The 23,022-nt window shown below is 46.4% G+C and overlaps 2 protein-coding genes across 2 annotated transcripts; one reads left to right on the top strand and one right to left on the bottom strand.

Annotated features, from left to right (window-relative positions):
* Positions 1-1,461: 1,461 nt before the first annotated feature.
* J7T54_002849 (uncharacterized protein) lies at positions 1,462-2,520 on the bottom strand (the record flags this gene model as incomplete). The annotated part of the gene is made up of 1 exon (XM_051507477.1): positions 1,462-2,520. One exon carries the CDS (start codon positions 2,518-2,520, stop codon positions 1,462-1,464), a length of 1,059 nt encoding a protein of 352 aa, XP_051361309.1.
* Positions 2,521-7,437: 4,917 nt separating this feature from the next.
* J7T54_002848 (uncharacterized protein) lies at positions 7,438-8,726 on the top strand (the record flags this gene model as incomplete). Its single annotated transcript, XM_051507476.1, has 5 exons — positions 7,438-7,515; positions 7,575-7,661; positions 7,902-8,196; positions 8,279-8,653; positions 8,713-8,726. 5 exons carry the CDS (start codon positions 7,438-7,440, stop codon positions 8,724-8,726), a joined length of 849 nt encoding a protein of 282 aa, XP_051361308.1.
* Positions 8,727-23,022: the final 14,296 nt, after the last annotated feature.

Raw genomic sequence — 23,022 nt, 5'->3', positions numbered from 1 at the left:
CAGCGCAGATTTTGACATCTGCGGGGGCACAGGCACGTCTGTGGTATCTCCAGATCGCGTATTGGGTCACGAAAAGTATAGAACTACTCCACGACATCAGGTTGTCGGCGGCCTTCCCGTCTCCAAAAGATAATTTCGTGAGATGGTCGTGCAGCATTCTTGTTGCTTCCTCGTCTGTCCTTGAGAAGATATCAATCTTGCTGCACCGCAGCGCCGTGGAAATACTCTCCGTGGAAGCAACGACGTTCTCGTCGGTTCGGCCCGAACTCGCTTGATTGAACGCTCTGAATGAGTATCGCGGCACATCTGTAAGACCGCATTGAGGACGGCGACTTCCTGGCGGAAAGAATAGTGTAGATCCATCGGGACATTCACGAAGCGCCTCAACCCAAAACCTGATCCATTCTTCTCCTCTCCTCCTGTCGTTCTCGGACTTGCGCTCGCAACGCAAACGGAAAGCCTCAGCATAGCCATCGTCAACGTCCAGGAGATTTTCATGGTCGTAGTATTCCTCGCTCTCGAAGTCAGGGTCGTACGGCCATTCAGGACTGGCTTCGCCCAAGGGGATAAAGTAGTTATCGGAGTGCAAGGTTCCCGAAATATGAAGAGACTGGCTATAACACGCCTCTATGACTTTCCGCACAACGTTGCTGTTATCGCTGGTCACATCGAGAACATCCCGAGCGATATTCCTCAGTTTGTCGTCAAAATGCGACAGCATTGTTTGTACCACTGTTCCCTGACTGGCAAGCGATGTGATTTGAGACACAATATTCTGTTCGATTGCACTATCGAACCTCTCTATGACGCTTGCAACAGCGTTGGCTCTTCTCCTAAAAAAGTTTAGCTGCGTAATGTCTTGATCTCTCAAGGTATGTGCCCTTCCAGCCAAGGCTGCGACTTGTTCCGCGTGTGTGGCAATGACTTTGGCAGATAGTTCGAAAGCCTCAATTGCCTTCACGAGAGCCGTATGACTTGTGTCTGTGCAATTGGAGTCTGGGCGACGAGGCGGATCGATCGTCCCGTCAGCGAGCCTCAATCCTCCGATTGAGTCAACAAGATTAGCAAGTCCTTCCGCCATGCTTCTAGATGGGTTAGCTCTTGCTCAAGAGAGTAGACGGGAGCGTATATCTAAGCAGGAGCAAATGGATGAAGACCGCACGGATGAGGCTCTAGCTACAAATTGGACGTGCGGGGTTCGCATCGTAGTCCTAGCGGCGTGTAACGCCGCAAACATGAAATCACCACGTGATCGTAATCGTGGAGCTCTAGGTTCGGCTGCGATATGCAGTTACGAGCTCATGGCTGATGGAGTATCAGCATAAGTGGCTTTGGCTTACTTGGCGAGGCCTACATCAATGCTGGGTCATGAAACATTGGCTGATGGCGACACTCTGCACCATTGTCGTCGGATTCTTCGGGCTGTGCTGTGCGGCACTGCCCAACGGTGCAAATGCCGACTCACTCCTCCTTGTCCATCCCCGTAGCGTCCACTGCCACATCAATGAGGATCTTGCCTGCCATGGAACCCTTCTTATGCCTGGAGAAGGCGTCTGGAACCTCATTAAATGCAAATGTAGAATCAACGACTGTCCTCACTTTCTTCTCAGCCATCCACTTTGCAATCTGGGCAAGGTCTTCGCGCGAATTAGCCACCACGAGAGGCTTCCATTTGTGCTTGGATCCCCCGAGCCAGGACGGTAACATTGTACCAACGTTCGTGTTGAGGACGGAGGAAACGTTGATACCGCTCCCGACGGAGACGTAATAGCGCTTCTTTCCGGGGAGCATAATATCGTCACATCCGGGGAAGAGGTCGGACGGCGATCCGACCACATTGTCCACGACGTGCGCGAAGACCTTGCCTCTCTGGCGCAATATGGCCATGACATTCTCCTTGTTGTAGTTGATGATGCTGTCGGCGCCCAGCTCGGAGCAGAGGGGGACCTTGTCTGTAGAGCAGGTGATGGTGACGTGGCATCCAAGCGCCTTGGCAATCTGGATCGCGAAGGTGCCAACGCCGCCGGACCCTCCATTGATGAAGACGTTATCGCCCTCTTGGACGTAAGGCACGATGCTCTGGTATGCGGCAAGGGACGCTGTGCCGGCGGCGCCAGCTTCACGCGGGGAGATGCCGCGCTGCAGCACGGCGACACCGTCGAATGGGGCCACAACGTATTTGGAGAGAGATCCCTGCTTCAAAGGGTCCATGCGGCCAAAAACAGCATCGCCGGGCTCCACGCCGACGACTTTGCGGCCGACTGCAACAACATGACCGCCAAAGTCCATGCCAGGTGACCGCGGAAACGACACGCCCATGATCTTGGAAGCGCCGCCCATCTCGATGGGCCACCAATCGCCCCTCCAGATGCTGGCTGACGTGACGCGGACGAGAACTTCATTCTTGCCAATGGCCTCCGCCGACGGACAGGGGATCGTGACGAGCTCGAGGTTTGCCACGACATTGCCCGGGTTGTTGATGCGCCAGGCACGGCAAGAATTCTTGTCTTCGGACGACATGATTCAAGCCAGACTTTCAAGCTCGTTGTGACTTATTGTAGACGTTCTCGGGGCTATAAGAGCTGTACGATGGAGTTTGCGCGCATCTCAGCGTTATATGTCGTCCCCGAGATGCCCCTGAGTCCCGACGGTCCATGTTGACTGGGGCCTGCAGGGCTGTGATGCTTGCGCAGCGGCAAGCTAGACTGGGGTGAATTAGGTGAAGAGGTCGCCGTCCATGAATCGGCGTTCAACAGTAGGTCATGGGTCGAGCATTAAGGGTCGTCCGTGATCTAATTTGCTGGAAACTGTGACCTATCAGCGAAGTGTAAACATACCCACGCACGGGAAGCTTACTCCACTATCCGTATGGCCTCCTGCTTCCCGCTTTACAGGCGCCGCCAGATTTGCCGTCGCTTGCCGTCGCCCATCCGGCTTTGGGAAATCTGACCTGCTCATACCGAGATTTGAATCGGCATGGTCAATTCCTGGACATGTTAAATAGTGGCTGCCGTGCTACTGGACGCCCGAGTGGCAGGTTTAGAACCCCCATCGACAAAATGAGATTGCTCTCGTATCATCGTATGCGCCCTATCCACTCAAGCTTGAGCTTCAGGCTTGGTCGTTGGCCAGGGTCAGTGGGGCGCCCGCGTAGCCAGATAACCCTGGCCAAGCTGCAAATAACAGCCGTGAGACCACCTCTAAGTTCCGTTAAAGCAATTTCGGATCGAAACATGGTTGCCCAACGTCACCGCGTCAACTTGTTGAATGCGCATGAGTATGAGTTGGTGAGGACAATGTGGTATGTGGTTGCATTGCCATTTAAGCGACTGCCTGTGAAGGCATGAGGTCGGCAGCAACACGTGGCGCGAGGAATAGAGGAGCCGCAGTACTATGTAATCATGACTGGCGTGTATCGCATGTCCTTCCATATTTTCGCACCTGGCCTCAGCGTCCGGTGGATCGAGACAAGGCAACATTTCCGAATCGAGACCGACATTGGGCGCTTCCATCCTACCAAACTTGACATATCCTTCTCCAGAAATTGGAACCCGCAGCGATGTCGCTGCTTTGACTGTTGCGTCCGTGTGTTCCTTGACTAGCTTTGACGAGCTTTGACGCAAACTAGAAAGGTCTTGTTGGGAATTGTTGGACAGAGGCGAGCTTGGCATTTCGTGGACGCATGAGCCTCAGGTATCTCGATTATGATATTCTCGCAACGACTCGCGTTAATCCGACGGGAGCGAAGACCCATTGTGGTCATCGAAGAGTCACCATAGCGGGTGCCGTCACTTCCGTGAAGGCAACTCTGCCAAAGCTGGTCTTGCCCTCTTGGAAGCAGCTATTCCCGCAGCAGGACTGATAGCGAGGCCAAAAGTGAACAGAGTGGCAGAATTCGAGGTCGATGCGCGTTGGATTTGACACGTGTGCAGGCAGGGAAGGAGCTTGCTATCGCGGTATCTTGTCGCGGTTGCTGGGCTCAGTGGCGAGAAGCGAACTGCTTCGTGTCGTGCGCGGGCGCAATTGCGGTGATCGAAGTGTCATTGTTTGTGGAGCGATCGTAGTATGAGGGATGAGGAGAGCAGAACAAATCCAATACCAGTGTCACCGCAATCGAGGAGATCTACGTACGGATACTGTAGTGACGGTGCAACACTGAGTCACTGATGGTGCCCGCCATTCGGCGCTCGCTAGCTTCAGCGCTAATGCAGGTTATTGTCGCTAGTGGCAGTAAGAAAGCCAATCGGGATCGAACTGTGGCGAAGCGCGCCGTTAGCGTGGCAGGGCCATTCTATGTCCTTTAACTAATTAATTAAATGTCAGATCCGAAGGAACCTGACCACGCATGTCGCACTAGGGTAGCTTGAAGCAGGAACAGGCTCGCAGACTGTGGTATAAGTTTGATTCTTGTCCCCACAGTCAGTCCATCGGGTTGTCAGCTATATACAGGGCAATAATATTGAGGTCAGCATCCGACATGGGAGGGAGGGACTTGAGGTGCGGCGCTGGCTTAGTTATAACACCTTTTCTCGCACTATTTGTCAGCATCCGGCGACGAACTGTGGCCGCCACATTTCGTATTTTGTCGATTGGGTGCCCATTTCAGCTGCACAAGTCTTTCTACATGGCAGCTCTTGCTAGAATGACTGCTCAGACAGAGGACTGAACCCTTTGATGCTGAGGCCACAATGACTGCGGTTACGGCTATTGAGTCGAGGGCCTGCCGGCTAAAACAACTCAAAACTCTGTGGTCTTTTTAATCAGTGTGAATCAAAGGTCGAAGCCCCCGCAAAATCATGTATACTTACGTACGGATAGTAGGCGATGAATGATCCATCCATCTGCCCATTTCTAAGGTGCAGAGGGGGCGGGAGGCAGTTGGTGATGTACGTTTCGGCAGCCTCCGTCACATATCTGGAGAACTAATGCAATTGAATCCAAAGTTTGACATGATCCGAGAGCAATACGTGCGAGACAGCACAAGAGTGGCCACAGGAAAAAAGATCCGCGCGAGAGCTCAAGGGAACCCCAAGTTCAAGACCACGCCATTGTAAACATGATCGGGCGCAATTGCGGTGGCAACAGCGGAAAGGATACCTGAGTTCCAACGTGGTCTGGACCAATCCCAATAAGACCTTATAGCATTGAAGCACTGTTCCGGACCGTCTTTAAACGCATCATTAGTAGCTAGCAAAGACGCGGCCATAGCCCATTCGGCCTGGCGGCCCCTTTGAGATCGGCAGAAGGGCGACGACGAATAAATCATCAAGCCACGTGTGGGAGTTACCTACGGTCGACGCGTTTATGGTCCTATCGGCGGAGGGTCATCCCAAGACAGACCAAGCCAGCTCGCATGAAGATGCAAGAGATGCCAGTGCAAGCGTTCCGGCCACTGAGTCGAGACTGGATCCTTCCACCATCAAGCTACGCGAGGCTGACTATTTCGGCGTTCAATATGGCCATAGGTTAGCCATAGAATCTTGCAATCTGTGGGCCTCGAAAAAGGAATCCTCGTTTGAGTAGCCGAATTTCGACAAATTGCCCAAACGATCCCAAACGACCGAGTGTCGAGGAGACGATGAACTTTCTAGGGGACCTCGTTAGGGATCCTCTAAAACATCCCATCAGCTACTACGACGGCGGCGGGACGTCTCCGCTAGACTATATGCTTCATCCCGAAGAGACTCTAGCCGGATACAGGGAATTATATATTGGAAATACTAGCTTTTGTTATTTCTTTCTGCTACAATAACGTAGAATCCTTTTCTTGCAATACAAGTTACATTTGATCAAGATCTCGCTGGTCGTTCGGCTAGATAATTCACGCGTATTTAAGCTTACATATTCGGACGAATTAGGAGTGTAGCGACTGTGATTGGTTTGCTCAACACCTCGATTTATTGATTATACCGTCCGCCCTTTAGCGGGAGACCATCGAGTTCAACGTTCATGTGCTGGTCTTGGCGAGATGATTACGACGAGACGGCGTCAACAACACGCAGTCTTGAACTTCTCATACTGCATCGCCCAGTCTATCAACTTTCTTCCAGTCGGATAGCTGCTCGTCCGTGGTGGATTGCCCATTGCGAGCAAGAAGGGCTATGTGGCTTGCGCGAGACCTATCCAGTGAAGCTCGTTCCTCCACCCGGAAACCGACGCTTTAGGATGCGCCGCAAGAACCATGAAGCCGTGGCAAAAGGCGCTAACATCTGTGATAGTCTCGATTCGCAAGTCGCGTTCTTACGAAACGCCTTTGGTAAGATGAACTTGAATAAATGCAATGTCCGCAGTATCGATCACTTGATGGCCGCAAAGGTCGACGATGCCAAACAGCGCCGTGGACGCTTCAGAGCCAGGTCAACTGAGCTGGACAAGATGGCTCACAAGCTATGGCCTAAAGACAAACAACAAGTAAGATCATTCTTGCACTATCATCTTGGACAAGGCCGAAAGTGGAAAAAGCTGCGTGGACCACGCATTGGCCTCTTGGCAACCATCCCTCTGAGCTCAGACAACCCATTCACTATCAAGCCGTCCCTGTATTCGTTCACTCTATCCAGCGACTTCAATTTTCTCTCCACCCATATTCATCAGCCAACGAGCCAGCGGATCTGCCTCGCTCGTTTCCTGCAATTCCAACACAATATAAAGCCTTAGCTGCGTCTGATGGACGGAAGAGCCTCTCCCAAGGCGCCTGGTAAATTGCCATTAGGGAAGCTATGGAGCGTTCGCGTCTAGCACGCAAGCCCATGAGCTGAGTATGTGCGGTCTCGCCACGGATTTTTTCTGCATTTTCATGCATGAAGACGAGCGGCAACGCTCTTAGAACGAAAGGTAAGGAGAGAAATGCATTATTGAGCGGCTGTTTTTTTTTATTATGCAAAACCCTTCTGAGTGCCTTGTGACGCGCCCAGTACCACCCACCAAAACGCTCAGCCACGGCCCGCGACATGCAGCCAAGACCCGGACGAGGCGTACAAGGTTGAGCCTGGAGGCCTTCAGAGAATCATTTGTCGCGCTTTACCTTCACACTCAACTCAATCAAGATTCAATTGACGATCAGGATGCGCAAGCGCGCTTTGCCCTCGCCGCCAGACTTAGAATGAAATATCTGCCTTTGCTGTCCCATCCCTTCCAATGAAGAACAGTTTCTATTGGAACTGTTTCTCCTCTGCGCCGAAGCCCAGTACACAAGGCCGGCATAGTGGCCGCAGAAACAGTTGTCGCTTCACTATTGGTCGTTGAACCAACTTGCTGAACCAACATGGCCACTTGAACTGGACCGAAACAGACGACCAGGCGAAGAGCGTATGAGTAAAAGGCTGCTTGTCCCCACGTAGATTAATTTGCCATCTTTGGAATGTTCCTTAACTATTGACAATAGATAAAATTCCCTTCTCACGCTCAAAGCTTTACCAACCCGTGCCGGTAGCGAATATGGCCAGCGCGCAGCAGCTGGAAGGGTTGAGGGCTGAATGGGACTCGTGCGAGAGGCAGGACGCGCTGAAGCGCTCAGTAGTGAAGGCATATCCCCCTTCGACCGTGAGAGTATGTTTGCTGACGTTCAATGACAGCAACTATTTGCGTACATTGACGACCTCTCCAACAAGTTGTCTGAGACGGAGTCTGAGCTCCAGGACAAGAGGGACGCAATTCTGAAAGTACGCAGCGATCTTAAGGAACAAAAGGAGGAGGTTTAGACTCTCATTCGTGAGAAGGTCAGTTGACAAGACCACTGCGTGCTTCTTCAGACGGTTCGACTCACTTCCACAGGATCGATACGCGTTTGCACTCGTTATAGTTGACGGAGACAATATGCCCGTGAGTTCTGTAAAGATGGCTCGGCCCGAACGCCCGCTCTAGGCTTGCTCTCACAAAAAACAATGATCTAATGCCAATAGTTCACCAACGAGCTCGTTCAACAAGGCTTGGAAGGGGGCAAAAGCGCAGTCAGCCTGCTCAAAGAGGCCGCCGAAGCAGAGCTCAACACATCATTCCACCATCTAGCCCCCCACATGAAGATTCTGATTCGTGTGTATGCGAATGTCGAGGGACTTGCGGCCACATACAAGAAGCTGGATGTTGCTTCAGAGGTTGCGTTTGTAAACTTTGTTCGCGGGTTCAATATTGGATACACGCTGGCAGACTTTGTCGACGCGGGTAATGGGAAAGAATGTGCGGATGCAAAGATAAACGGTACGTCCACAATCACTTGACTTGACCTTGACTAGGCGGCTTGATGCCACCCGCGACGCTGACCACGCTAATCGCGCTCCAGCAATGGTGACTGCGCACTTGGATGACGTTCACTGCCAGCAGATTTTCTTCGGCGGATCGGCCGACGCTGGATACGCTCGCTTGCTTGAGCCGATCGCCCGAGACGAAACGATCCGTCGACGTATCACTCTTCTCAAGGGTCCGCCGTTCGTCCATGAGTTAGCCAATATCAAGGATAAATTCCACGTCCCGACTACGCCTCTTAGACACATTTTCAGGGACGAAAAGCTCCCCGATATCAAACGAAGAGTGTCGTTCCGCATCACTCCTCCGACCACACCATTGGCCAATTACGCTTCCACAGTTGCCAAACCTCCTCCTAGCACTCTGCCATCAAGTGGATCTGTGTCCAAGGGGGTCATGAGAAACCGGCAAGGTCAGAGAATTGATCCACTACCCAAGTTTACGCAACGGGAGCTGGGTCCGATTATACAGCGCAAACTGTGTAATGTCTTTTACCTCCTGGGAACTTGCACCTACCTACAGAAGTTTGGTAATTGCGGATTCAACCATCAAGTGCTCCTCAACAAAAGAGAGAAGGAGATGTTACGAGAAATTTCGCGCCTGTCTCCCTGCAAGGAACGCCTCGAGTGTATGATTTGGATTGCATCTTGGGCCACCAGTGCCCGCGTAACTGCAGGACGTTGCCATACTGTCGTTTACGTTTTGACGAGAGCATGCACAATGTTGATGTCGTGGTTTATGCTAAAGCTTAGCTGGTTGTTTTTGGTTTATCTTTGCTACAAGCCGTTGCTTCATAGACAAAATCGGTTGTCATTCTGTTTGCTGTCAGTCAGCTCTAGCCTGTCAAGGCAACTAGAACTAGTCGCGTTGGAGGATGGCTGTTTGTCTTTTTTAGTTCTGCAAGCTTGAAAATTCGCAGCACCCACGGGTATAAGTAGGGAAAACATTCAGAAAAGCTTTTCGATGCGTTTTTCAATCGCTGCACTGCTGTGCTGGCGGCGAAGTGAAGAAGTGGCAGGCTGGACCCCAGCGTGCGGATGGCGACTTGGTCGCAGGCTGTTGCTTGAGGTCCGATCTCCCAAGCTTCCTAAGACTCGAAACACAATTGAGACATGTACTTCAGATTAGATAAGAGGAATCGCTATTGAACCAAATGTCTCGGTGGTGACGACATTCTGCCATTGGTTCTTGAACCACACGTCGGAGACTTTGCCACCGAAATGAGAATGAACATGGCAACAACAAGTTTTCATGGCTTCAATCCCTTCAATGAGCAGTCACGTATATGGAGAACTAGCAAGCCAAGTCCACAGGAAATTAGATGGTTTGCAACACCTTTCCATTCATCGAGCTGGAACAAGATCCCCTAGCCAAGAGACCACCTGCTATACTGTCACTCATTCACCCCAAATACGGACCTAACTCAAGTATCATTCATTTGGACGTCCGTTCCTCTCGAAGCGCTTCAGATGCTGTACCGGACGCAGCATGACAAACTTTGCCCCCATTGCACAGCTTGAGGCAGCTTTCGTGATGGAGAGGACTTGTGAGACGGACTACAGCAAGGGTTGAACGGAAAAAAAGCCAACAAACACTTATACTAGGGGGATCGGCCCCTGAAGTCGTCTTATCACCTTACCCCCTGCCCCTCCCCCTCACCCCCTGCTCCCCAATCTATATTTGTTCGACGTTGTATCGAGCAGCCGTCAGTGTGCTGATCGTGCCCCTCCGGATCACGCACACACACGGGCGTCGTTCTATCAAGCTAAGCGCGACACAAACGTGGGCGTCGCAGAAGCTCACTTGCAGGCTACCGAGTGACTGGCAGTGAAATCTAAACCGCCAGGCTCCATCCAGCAGATGACTAGCTCGGGGAAAATATGAATCCAAATCATAGTATCATCATTATCGTCTCGCACAACCCACGTCATCATTCATTTGTGCAAATCACCGACTCTTAACATGTCCCCTGGTTGTCAGATCATCCTCTTCGGGCCATCTCGGTCTCGCGCGCGAGGCAGGAAAGGTTCATCCAGGCAACGCTGTCTTTTTATCATTCGAAAGGTGCATCAGAACACTACATTGAATTACGAAGAGTCGGACAGTGGCGGTGTAAGGAGTGCACTTGGTCCATGTCTTCTGTTGTTTGTCAGGCAGGTTTGCCTTGATTAGTCAGCCACACATTCGGCCCGGGGGCTCATAGGTGCGCACCTAGGTGCGCACCTATGATTACTTAGTCAGCCGCTGTATCACTGCTGGCCTGCACCCCTATTAATAACTTTATAATATCAATAACTTCTCTTGTTTAAGTATTTATTAATTAAAAAATAATTCCTTAGTTAATTCGAACTATTAATCTCTTAATCTAAGCGTAATACCTCATATAACGCTTATTATTTATTAATATCCCTCTCCGCTATATCCTATAAATCCTATATCCCTCGTCTACGAATAGATCTCCTACTAGCTACTTCCTCGGTTATATTAGTAATAACCTAAGCCTTAACTCGCTTATCCTCTTTCTCTTCCTAATCTAGATAGGCTATTTATTCCTCCTTAGTCTAGTCCTTACGTAGCCTTCTTACGGTATATTACTTACCTATCCGCTTATAATTAAGATAATATTTATATACCTTCTTACTATAGCGTAATAGTAGGCCTATCGCCTTCCGATATTACTGGTTAGTCTTTAAGCTACCTTATAGCAGCGTTTAGTACCAGGCGGCTCGATAAGTAATATATCGTTCGTATATAGCGTATAGATAATCGAAGCGTAATTATAGCTCCGGTTCTGGCGCGGGCTCTAGCTGTGGTTCTGGCGTGAGCTCTGGCTATGACTCTGGCGCCGGTTTAACCCCTGATGTTAGCTCCGGCACGAGCTCTATTAAAGAGGTTAGCAATACCACGCAATACGAGGCTAAAGGGCATACGTAGTGGTATGATTAGGCTCTATACTAGCGGCGGCGGCGTGTTAAGGTCGCGATAAGGCTGTAATAGTGTTGAAATAACGGTCGCTGAAGCCGCGATACCTTGGGTCGACGCTGATGCTAATGCTGACGCTGATACTGACGCTGATGCTGACGCTAATGCTGACGCTAATGCTGACGTAGATGAAGATATAATATACGCGTAGCGCAGGCTATATAACTTCGATATTAATTTGTGGCTAACCTTATTACACGCTAAGTATATAGGCTGTTTCCTGGATAGCCCCTCGATAGCTTTAAACGCGCTTAGCTCGCGGCGAGTGCTTATCCTTAGTAGTATTAATCGGGCCGTGGCCTAGTCGAACTGTTAATTTAGCTCGATTAGGAATTATAGCCTCTTTTTATACTAAAGGTACTAGTATACGTGAAATTAGCTTAGCTAGAGGGGCCGTTATTCCTTTATAAGGGGCTCGAGTATATAAGCGTAAGGGAGGCCGAGTGACGATATAAATCTACTTATATAGGGAGGAAGTGCCTTATTTAGTATAAGTAACTTCCTCTAGCCCTCGACCTTCCGTAACGCCTCGTAGGAGATCTAGCTATATACGATAGTATATAGCTTCTTATTAAGTTTGATCGGTATACGAAGTCGCTGCTTAGCTTGATTATCCCGTAGCGAGGCTATTTAATTAAGGACTACGCGCGTAATCGACTTCTAGGTATTAAAGAGATCTAGCTAATTTATATAAAGATAGATCTTAATTAGCTAGTGAATACCCTCGCCGCGGGATATAACTATATTATCGAAATATATATATACTTATTAACCTAGGCCTTTATAAGCCTCTCTTTATATAGGTCGAGCTAGGTTTCTATAATATAGCTAATTTCTCTAGCGTATGTTGTAGCGTAATATTCCTTAAGGGCCTAGAGCCTCTACTTAAAGGTTTCGCTAGATATCGAGGCGATAAGTTTATACTATATCCTATAGAAATCCTACTATATAAGTTAGCCCTCCGTCCCGCTAATATCGTCACGGAAGCTTAGTAAGTAATAGCGGAGGACTACCTTATTCGCGTGCTAGAGGTATAATAGAGCTACCGCGTCTAGGAAGCACATAGATATAGCGTTCATATAGGCGAGGTAGCGATCGGTAAGGATAATACTCGGTAGCCTTACCCCGTAGGTGTTATATATCGAGCGCAATCGATCTAATACCTAGATATAATCTATCTCTTCTTCCCCGCTAAGGAAGGCAAAGGCGATATAAAAAGAGCGTTAGTAAGTATCCACGCCGACTATATCGAGGAGGGGTATCCGGTACTTATTAATCTTATATATATAATTAAGAATAAAAGTATCTAGGTATAGACATAGGTACCCTAATAACTCTAGGTATATAAATATCACGGCTATAACCCTACTATCGTCGTCGAAATAAATACGACTCTAGAAGCCCTCTATCTCGAGTTCGTTAGCGAGGGCGTGAATCGTACTTTAGCCTTCCTAGCGCGATCGCTTGCCTTCCGCGATATAGTTATAGATATCTTGCTAGGTAGCTCGCGTGCTAGACTTAGAGTGCGTGCGTAAGTAAGAGCGAATCTCTTTAGGTATAATCCTAGCGTTCGTAAAGGCGTGGATAGAAGTTATATCGGTCTACGATAACTAGCGATAGACTAGATAAGCGATAATATCAAAGCTAAGGCCGTGGTTATAACGCCTAAAGTTATTAGCACGATACGCGAGGTACTAGACCGACTTATCTAGCGATTCCTTCGCGAGCACCGAGAATTAGTATCCTATACGCTTTAATATAGTAGACCGTATGCGCGGTATAGAGCTACTCGGCCTCGTCTTTACTCGATTATAGCTAAGGAATATAATCCGTCGGCCGCTCGTTAATAACTTCGACTTAATAGTTACGAATACGTAGCCCCTAGCGGCTGCCTATATATTAGCGGCCTAGATAAGGGCTTTACGAGAGGGATATTCGTTCTCGGGGGGTAAGGTATTATTAATAGACTCTCCGATAGTCAGAGGGTCGCTTATAATTACGAAAGAGCCTTTAGATAATAATTAGTGCCTTAATCGTGCGTTAGAAGATAAGGCTCGCTTAGATACTCCTAAGGAAAGTATCCCGAAGTATCTGATTAGTAGGCAAGTAATATTTATAGGTTTTGGCTAACTAAGTAATCCTATTCGCGCACCTAGGTGCGCACCTATGAGCCCCCATTCGGCCCACAGCTGCCCTCAAAGGCAGCATCTTCGCGCTATCGCGTTCTTCCTTCTTTTCTATAGCATTAGTATGTTCTTCAGATAGAGAACTCATCATCTTCCTTCTCTTCTGAGCTATTATTCATCACTATCTTTATAGGTTATAAGCCCTCTTTTTTTCCACTGCCTAACCTCTTTCTTTCTTTCAACCGCGTCATTGAACGCATACTTAACCGCGGCCTCACACGGCACACACCTAACCTATAACCAGGCTTATAAAACCTTTCACTAACCGTAATAACGTTATAAAAGATTCGATCTTCCTCGAAGTCGAAAACTCAACCTCTTATTTCATAAACTTCCTCTTCTAGATAACATATAACGTACTATCTTTATTAACAAACACGCGCAAGTTCGTGGATTATTAACACCTTCGCCTAAGTAGTATCACCCTACCCCAAGCGGCATCACCCTGCCCTAAGTGGTATCACCCTACCCTAAGCGGCATTAACCTGCCCTAAGTAGCATCACCCTGCCCTAAGTGGCATCACCCTACCCCAAGCGGTATCACCCTGCTATCAGATTTCGAGTTACTAATTATTCTACAATCCTATAATATAAGGCTTTCTTCTTCCCCTTCTTTTCTCACGATTAATAGTCCCTTACGACTTTTTTATAATAATAAAAATAGCCGGCACGGCCGGATCGGCCGTAATACTAGACTAATCCCTTAACGCCTTCCTATTTATAGTACCTAAACTTATAAAAGCGGAGAACTATATTAAATAGAAGAATACTATTCTAATAATCGCTAGAGGCATAGCCCTTAAGCGTTACCTTATCGAGGCTATCCTTACGATATCACGCGATAAGAGAATCGATAACCGCGCTCAGACCCTTATATATACTAACATAACCACGATCGTATAGCGTTAACTAAAGATAGGAGGATAGGATATCGAGGTCGACTTAGCATACGATATATAGATAAAGGTTTATACCGTTCTAGACTAAAACCTTACTAATACTATCGACGATTTAATATCCGAACTCTTCGAGATAAAGTAAGAGAAATTTAACTCTCTACGAAGCTTCCTCGACAAGTTCTAATACCTCTAAAATACAATCTCTAAATAAATCTAGCTTAATGACACGATATAGGTCAACCGGACGCTTAACGCTCTTAAGAACACTAACCCTAACTAATATTCTAACTAGAAACATAATCAGACTAAGGAGGGTAATATCACGAAAGTCAAGCTACTAAAGTACCTTTTATAAGAAGCTAATAAGGAGCGTCTATTATCTATAAATATAACCACCGTCAAGCAACCAAGTCGATAAGGTTATTCTAATAATAACTAGAATAACAGCAGCGGTAATACCGCTGCTAACCCTAGTAGTAACACCACGGATAAGGACGAGATCCTATCCTACGGTTATATAGTACGCCCTCGTGCTCGTCGATATACTCGCGAAAAATACTAGAAACTTCACCCTAAGAAGGCTCCTAAAGGCTAGCTAAATAATAACCGTGATGCACTAAAGGCAGATCAAACAAGTGGAAAAGGATGATCAATTCAAACATCCTTGGGCAGCCAGTCGGCCAGCCTAAATAGGCATGGCGCGGCTGCTCCTCGGATCGTGTGCGCGCAGCCTGATTAGCTACGGCGTTATTAATACTATCTTATCGCTATCGTACCTATGCGTATACGTGACTAGCACGTGACACCTACACATAGCGTAGATATATCTTAATTAAATAGCCATATAACCTCTAAAGTATATCATAGTGCCGGCCATATAGAAAATCGTTACTACCCTTAGTAACTCCCGGTAACGCCTATCCAAACCAAGGAAATACTCGTCCGGCGCTATTATCACTCGTACGAATCGTTTGTTCGTTATTATTATTAATACCTTATTATTTTATTATTCTATCTATAATCGTATCTCCGTATATTATATCGATCGTTCCTCCCTATATTATCGCGGCGGCAATAGGTCTAATCTATTATACGGCCGCGGTCTACGTTTAGCGCCTTAACTTATTGCCCTTCCGGGGGGTTAAGGACTTCTTCTTACGGGCTAATTACTCCTCGAAGGTACGTATCGCGGCGTTATTAATACCTATAGACTCCACCTACTAGTCGTATTAGGGGCTCTAACCCTTCTAACGAACCTTATACTTAACTATTCCGTCCTTTAATTAGCGCTTATCTAGTAGCCTCTCGATCTCGTAGTATATATCTCCTTTATTATCTTTAACGTCGTGTAAGGCTTCTATAGGCCTAGGCTCGGGGTCGACGTATACGCCGGCGTGGGCAGGCTTAAGGTGCTAGACCGATATCACGGGGTATATCTTTATACTACTAGGCAGGCTTAATTCGGCGGCGAGGTCGTTAACTATCCGCTTAATCGTAAAGGGGCTAAGCCTTTTCTAAGACTATTTAGGGCTCGGCCGGCTAGCGAGGTAGTATCCGTAATAAAGATTAAGGTATACGCGGTCTCCGGCCTATAGCTATATCGGTCGGTGTTTGGCGTTATATTATCGTTTAGCCTTTATCGCTATAAGGTCTATTACTAATTAAGCCGTCGTTCTCACGGCCTCTCTTATATATAGTAGCGTCTCGGCGTCAGGGTTATTAGCGGCTTAGAACACTCCGTTAAGTCTAAAGCCGTAGATATACTCGTGCGCGCTATATTAGCTACCGACGTTAAAGGTACTATTAATATTCTATTATATCGCTAGAAGCAGTAGCTTCTAGTCATAATCCGGCTCTTCGATATAGGCTAGCCGTATCGCTATTTTAACCACCTAATTACGGCGTTCGGCCAATCCGTTAGCCTATAAGTAGTGCGCTATTATCATCGCTAGCTTTATACCGAATACCTTCTATAATCCCCTCTAAAAAGGCTTAGTAAACTTACGGTCTCGGTCGCTAATAATAATTAATAAAAGACCCCGTTCCGCTAGTATTAAAGCTCGGGCTAATGCTTACGCCTAATATTCTAACGTATATATCTTATAGCCAGGGATTAGCAGGCTTTATTTACTCGCGGTATAAGTGATCGTAAGGATCTAATCGAAGGTATCGAAGCTAGTTAGGGCCCACGGCGAGTCTACGGCTAACGTTAGGGGTAGGCGGGTGATAAAGTCAATCGCGATACGTTATATCGGCAGAGGGCCAGGCCGTATAGGTATATATACTCCTATGCGCTGTTAGCGGTCGGTCTAGCCTAAGTAGTAAGATCTATATCTTACGATATATGCCGTGACCTTGGCGGTTATATTCTTAATAGCGAAGCCTCGTAGTTCCTTTAGTATACGGTCGATACTAAAGTAGCTACGTTCGTTGTATACTATTATAACTATATCGTCGATTATCGACTACGGCACGCACAGGCGTATAGATCTATTAATTACTTCGTTATGTAGTAGTCTATTCGCGGCTTAGAAGAAAGGTACGCTGTGGCGGCGATTAATTCGGTAACGCGTTATTCTATCTAGGCCGGTCGAAGCTTTAGTAACGTCCTCGCTATCCTTAATTATCGCGATAATCTTAGACTAATATCGGTCCTTAACGTAGCCTTCGAGGAATTGGCTAACCGTCTCGTTACTTATAACGGCTTCTATAGCCACGTATATATCTTCTAACGCCACGTATTAGGGGTGCCTGCGTTATATTAACGGGTCTGATTCGGCTACTTCGAGACGGCTAAGTACGTCGGGCACGAAGTTCTTCTTACCGGGAACGTAATAGACTTCGAGGTCGTATTAGGAGAGGTAAATCGAAGCTGTGATTAATCTACGGTTAGCTCTATCTATACTAGCCGTATCTATTATAGATTTAGCTAGGATCTGCTTAATCGCTAAGTGATTTATTAAAACGCGTATCGGCTGCTTAGATAACTATATAATTATATAGGTGCGCTATATCGCCTATACGAGGCCTACTAATTCGAGTTCTATTAGTCCATAGGTGCGTTCGGCGTTAGTAAGCGTGCGGCTAGCGAAGAGGATAGGTCTAACCACGGTAGCGGGTATCACAGATCCGGGCTGCTAGTCGTAGTTATCTTTAGTATGGAATAGAACTACCGCGAAGCCACGTTCGAGGCTCGTATTAACCTAGTAGTATAGGCGCTTGTTAGGGTTATCGTACGTTAATATACGGCTAGAGGCTATTTCAGACTATACGGCCTCGAAGGCTATAATCTCTTCCCGTGTAGGCTCGAATATCGTAACGCGGTAATAGGCCTTATGCTTATTCTTATTATTATCGGCCACTTTGCCTACCTCGCGGCCAGCTTTAAGTAATTAGACCTTACGTCGCTACAAAGGATTAATTAGCTTGGCAAAATACGGTATCAAATACCGTAGGAAGCCTATAGCGCTGATATAGCTCTCTAACGTAGCTAAATTATTAGGGAACTTAAGCTAGGCGAAGGTAGCTATTCGTTCCTTAGTCGTTGCTAACCTAACACCGTCCACTCTAAAGCTAAGAACCTACGCTAATAGATATCCGATCTAGCTCTTCTTCGGAGAGATTATCACATTCAGTCGTTAGAACAAGCTAAAGATGATTTCGAGGTGTCGAAGGTATTCTTCTTCGGATTAAGAGTAGATAATTATATCGTTAATAAAGCCTCTCGCGAAGTCAGCGTGCGGCCGTAAGATTCGGTCTATAAATCTTTATATATACGTAAGGCTGTTATAGAAGCCTATTAGCGCTATTATAAACCTCTCGAGACCTCGGTGACTTATTACGGTAAACCTATAGCGATATCCCTTTCTAACCGCGAATTAGAAGAAGAAGCTAGATATATTAATTACGGTGATATACGTGGCACCTCTTAAGGAGCGGATAACCTCGTCTTACCGCGGTAGGGGGTAATTATCCGGCACGACTACCTTATTTAAGGCTCGTAGATTAATAATAACGCGGCCCTTGCGTTTGCCGTCGACTACCCTCTAGACCACGAAAAGGGGTGCCGTAAAAGGTATTAGTTTAGTCGCGTATTCTATATGGTTCTGCTTATATAAGGCTTCGTATATCTCGTTAATAAAGTCACGCTCTTTCTTACCTTAAGGATAAGGTCTTTAAGTAACCTTATGCTTATACTAATCATTAACTAATAGTATAATTAACTCGTCGTCTTCTGGTACCTTTATAAGCCCTATGTCGGTGAAGACTTTATTAAAGCGTTATAGTAGCGCTATCGCCTTATCGCGGAACCTACTATCGGCGGCGTAAACGTATATACCGTTATCTATAATAGTCTCAGGTAGGTCGGGGGTCTTAGTGATCTATAGAGGACCCTTATAATATTCGCGATAGGGTGTTTTACTTATATTAGATCCCTCGGTATTATCGAGGTTATCGCGGTCTAATAGAGCGGCGCTATTAGCTCGTTATTAATTACTACGGCCCTAGCGTTAGTTAACTTTAAAAGACCCTATTAGGTCTATCGCGCTATCATTAGTTATTAGGAAATTCGCGGTTTCCTCGGTCTATAAGGCCTAGTAGCCGATTTCCTCGTATTCGCTAATATACCTAAGGCGTTACTTACGGGAGATCGTGATATCTTCCTCTATATAGTTAATAAGGAGGATGTTTAGTCCCGTGCGGTCGTTAACGAGGGCGTGCATAGCCTATAAATATATAGAATTAAAGGTAAAGCTTCTGCCTAACGGTAGCTCCTTCCACGAGGCTAGCACGAGCTTTATTATACCGGCTAGGACCGTATAATCCCTTATAGCCTTAACGACCTTATTCACCGGGGCAGCCTTTGCCTTAACTACCGTAATAGGTATCTCTAAGTCGTTTAACGCGCCGATCCTAATAATATCCTTATTATAGTTAATAGAGGCTCTGTAAGGTTTAAGCTATACGTTACCGAGTAAGGCGTTAGAGCCGACGGATAGTAGGACCTAAGCCCTAGATTAGAACTTAGCTATAATATTCTAACCGTTCTATCGGCTAACGGCGAAGAAGGTAAAGATCGCGAATTCGTTTATAGCTATCTTCCCTCTATCGACGCCTTAAATTATCGCGTAGTATCGATATTCGATTATATAATCGAATTATTAAAAGACTTTAGTATTAATAACGGGCGTGCCGTAGCCGGAATTAGGGTATATAGCGATTAATAGTCTATTAGCGGAGGGCTTAACCTCTATCCGTATTAATAAGAAGTTATTATACGCTATACGTAAGCGGCTTATAAGGGCGGCTACTTTAATTACCGTTAGCGAGGCCTTAACTTCGATAATTAGGGTATTAGTAGCATAAGGCTATCGCTTAGTATTAGCGATCTAGGCTTCGCGTTAGAATTAAGCCGTTAATATATATATATTACTTAAAGTATATTACTTCTAGCTATCTTCGTTATTAAACCTTTAGGTATAGGTATTATATTTAAACCTTCCCGTGGTCTTCGTAATATTAATAACCGATATAATAGCGGTAGCTATTATATTAACGAAGGCGGTAGCCTATATCGCGGCTTTACCCTCGCGGGTTATTATAAAATTAACGACTTCCTCTTAGCCGTCGGTAGTATTATCCTCCGTTATATTATTCTTATATTCTTCTTCGAACTTAACCTCCTTATAGGTTCGGAAGCCTTATCTATCGTCACGCTTACTACGGTCGCGGTTATAAGCACGATTATTATCGCGGCGGCGATTGAATAGGCGTGCGTTATCGCGGTCGCGGCTATCACCGCGATAGCTATCACGGCTACCCTCACGGCTACTAGACCCGCGGTTCTCGTAGCGAGAGTTATAGTATTATAGTCGTTTATCTCGGCCGCTGTTAGAAGTATAGTCGTCACGGCGTCGGAAGTTACCGCGCGCGCGCTAGCCTCGTGAGTCGTGAGAATAGCCGCGAGGTCGCGTAGCGTTAATAGCCCGGGCATCGATTATCTATCTACTATTAATAAAGTATCTAATCTATCGCTCTAAGGACTAGCTAGAAGTCGGGCGCTAGGTTACTAATAAGATCTCGCCGTTAATTAACGGCTAGATAGCTTAAATAATATCTCTATCACGCTTCAGACTTATCTAGCGTGCTAGGGCTACCTTACGTTAAATAAAGGTAGTAATTAAGTCGCTAGTAAGCTAGTTAGAGATATAATATTTACCGTTAAATAAATAGCTACTAGTTTCGGCCGCGGATAGCTTAAATCTCTTATTAAGCTTCTTATAAAAGGTCTTAATAGATCCGCGTTTAATCTAGCGGCGTTCTTCGCTTATTAGCTCGGTTATTATCTATTTATAGCTGGCGCCGGCTAGTAAGGTGCTATATCGTCCTTATAGCCCGTATTTATCGCCTATCACGTATTCCTTATATTAGGCTATAAATATCGCCACGTCCGTATAGATCGGGTCTTTACCTTACGGCGTAAGCAAGCCCTATTCTTTATAATCTAAGTAGTCGGGGTCGAATTTACTAATAGGCTCGTTCTTTAAGCGCTTCGAGATAGAGAGCTCTAGGTTAGGTCGGAGAGGCTCGAGTCCTAGGCTATCTTCCGATTAATAACCGCGATCGTCGCGGTTATTATTATTATCGCGGTCGTCGTCCGAGCTACTACTTAGGTCCGAGTCCTCACTATCTAAAAGGTTATAGCGTGATCGTCTTAGTTAGCCTGACAGCAGGCCACGACCTCTTCCTCGTCCTCGACCACGGCCTCCTTATTGGCTATAGGGCCGCGCTAGCAGCGGCGGCTTGTCTGCAGGCTTATTAGTAGGCTTGTCGGTATTCGTTTTCTTAGTCTTCGTTATAGGGGGCAGTGGCGGGGGCCTGTCGTCCTTGGGTTCCTCGTTATCCACTAAGGCTACAATAGGGATATAATACTCGTCTTCCTCTTTACCCGTTATTATAGTAAGCGGGTTCTTATACTAAAAGTAACTAGCGTTTTTTTTAGGTTTCGAGGTATTATTCTATAAAGTTTCGGCTTATTAGTGCTATTTCGAGTAGGTATTCGTATTAAGGGTCTTCCTTCGCTAATATAACCGTAATATTACTATAAGCGATCGCGATACGGTTATCTACGATTGTTAGGTATTAGTAACTCTAGATATCGCTTTAGTAGCTCTCGATAGCCTTTAGTAACGCTACTCTATATTTAATAAACTATACGTAACGGTTATCTTCTAAGGCCTCCTTAAGGGTGCTCGTTAAGTCGGCCTTAGTTAATAAGTATCTCTTTATCTTCGAGCGGGTGACCTTACGTAGCGTTATATCGCCGAAGAGGTCTTTCGGCAAGGGGTCGACTAGGTCTTCGGACAGCTCTCTAGATAGCGGCGCGTTATTCTATAGGTCGGCGCTATATATAGTAATAAAAGATTTATTAGGCCGAGAAAAAGGAAGGTCCGGTAAGGGAGGAAGGTCCGGTAAGGCGGGTTATAGCTATAGTAATAATAGAAGAGTTAAGTCTTCTTCCTAACCGCCGGAAAATTCGTTAGCCCTCCTCTACGACCCCGCTATCGTAGGCATAGACCTAGAAAGCTTAGGTATATTATAGGTTATAATTTCGCGATATCTAATAACCGATAATAAGTTAGAACGTTAGTAATAGTATAATAGTTTAAGTATATTTATTAATAGACTTAGACTCTACTATACTTAACCGTGTTCGCTAAGGTAGCGCCTAGTAACTTATCGTTAGCCACTAGGAGGCTCGCCTCTTAGGAAAGGTAGCGTAAGCTCTCTCTATCTCTAGATCTATCTCCTTATAGGATTAGTTAGTATTCAGACCCTCCTTAGATAAATCTAGCCGACTAGTGCTACTTAGTAAAGTAAGGTAAAGATTAAAATAGTGATTCTTTTACTATTATATTGATTTTTTAGACTTTAAAAGAGTACACGAAAGTAGGTGATTCCCGCGATATAGGTAGGGGCTCTCTTTATAGTGTTATACTTAATTATACGCGCTTTTTACGGTAATATATATACTACGCCCTACTTTTATCAAGAGGTACGCAGTTTAATTCACCTATAAGGCAACGCGCGCGTGTTTTTTGCCGATTAATAGCCGCGATTGCAGCGTAATCAGCGGCTTGATCGCGCGTTGATTGAGGCTCTGCGCGATAAGGTGCTATAAGGCTGATCCTTTGTGGGGAAGATCAGCCTAATTATAGTGTGGGTGGGGGAAGTTGTCACGCTATTCGTCACAGCCCCTTGGCGCTGATCTGATAAGCGCGCGACGGAATACAAGGGGAACGAATAGCTATGAAATACTAGGGAACTTCCTACGATTAATCGAGTAGTTATTTAAGGTTGTTTGATTAATAAGGGAGTTAAGAATTACTACCACTCTGATACACTAAAGGCAGATCAAACAGGTGGAAAAGGATAATCAATTCAAACGTCCTTAGGCAGCCAGTCGGCCAGCCTAAATAGGCATGGCGCGGCTGCTCCTCGGATCGTGTGCGCGCAGCCTGATTGGCTGCGGCGTTATCAATGCTATCTTATCGCTATCGTACCTGTGCGTGTACGTGACCAGCACGTGACACTCACACACAGCGCAGATGCATCTTGGTTGAATGGCCACACAACCTCCAAAGTGTATCATGTGTATTGCTATCAAAGTATTATCTCTTATTTCTCATAACTTAAAAACTACCACTGTAAAA

This window comes from Emericellopsis cladophorae (genome assembly GCF_022114955.1).
Source record: "Emericellopsis cladophorae strain MUM 19.33 chromosome Unknown NODE_32_length_265932_cov_108_382166, whole genome shotgun sequence".
NCBI classification, from domain to species: domain Eukaryota; kingdom Fungi; phylum Ascomycota; class Sordariomycetes; order Hypocreales; family Bionectriaceae; genus Emericellopsis; species Emericellopsis cladophorae.
Note: the sequence above shows the minus strand (reverse complement) of the source record. Positions and strands in the feature narration are given on the sequence as shown.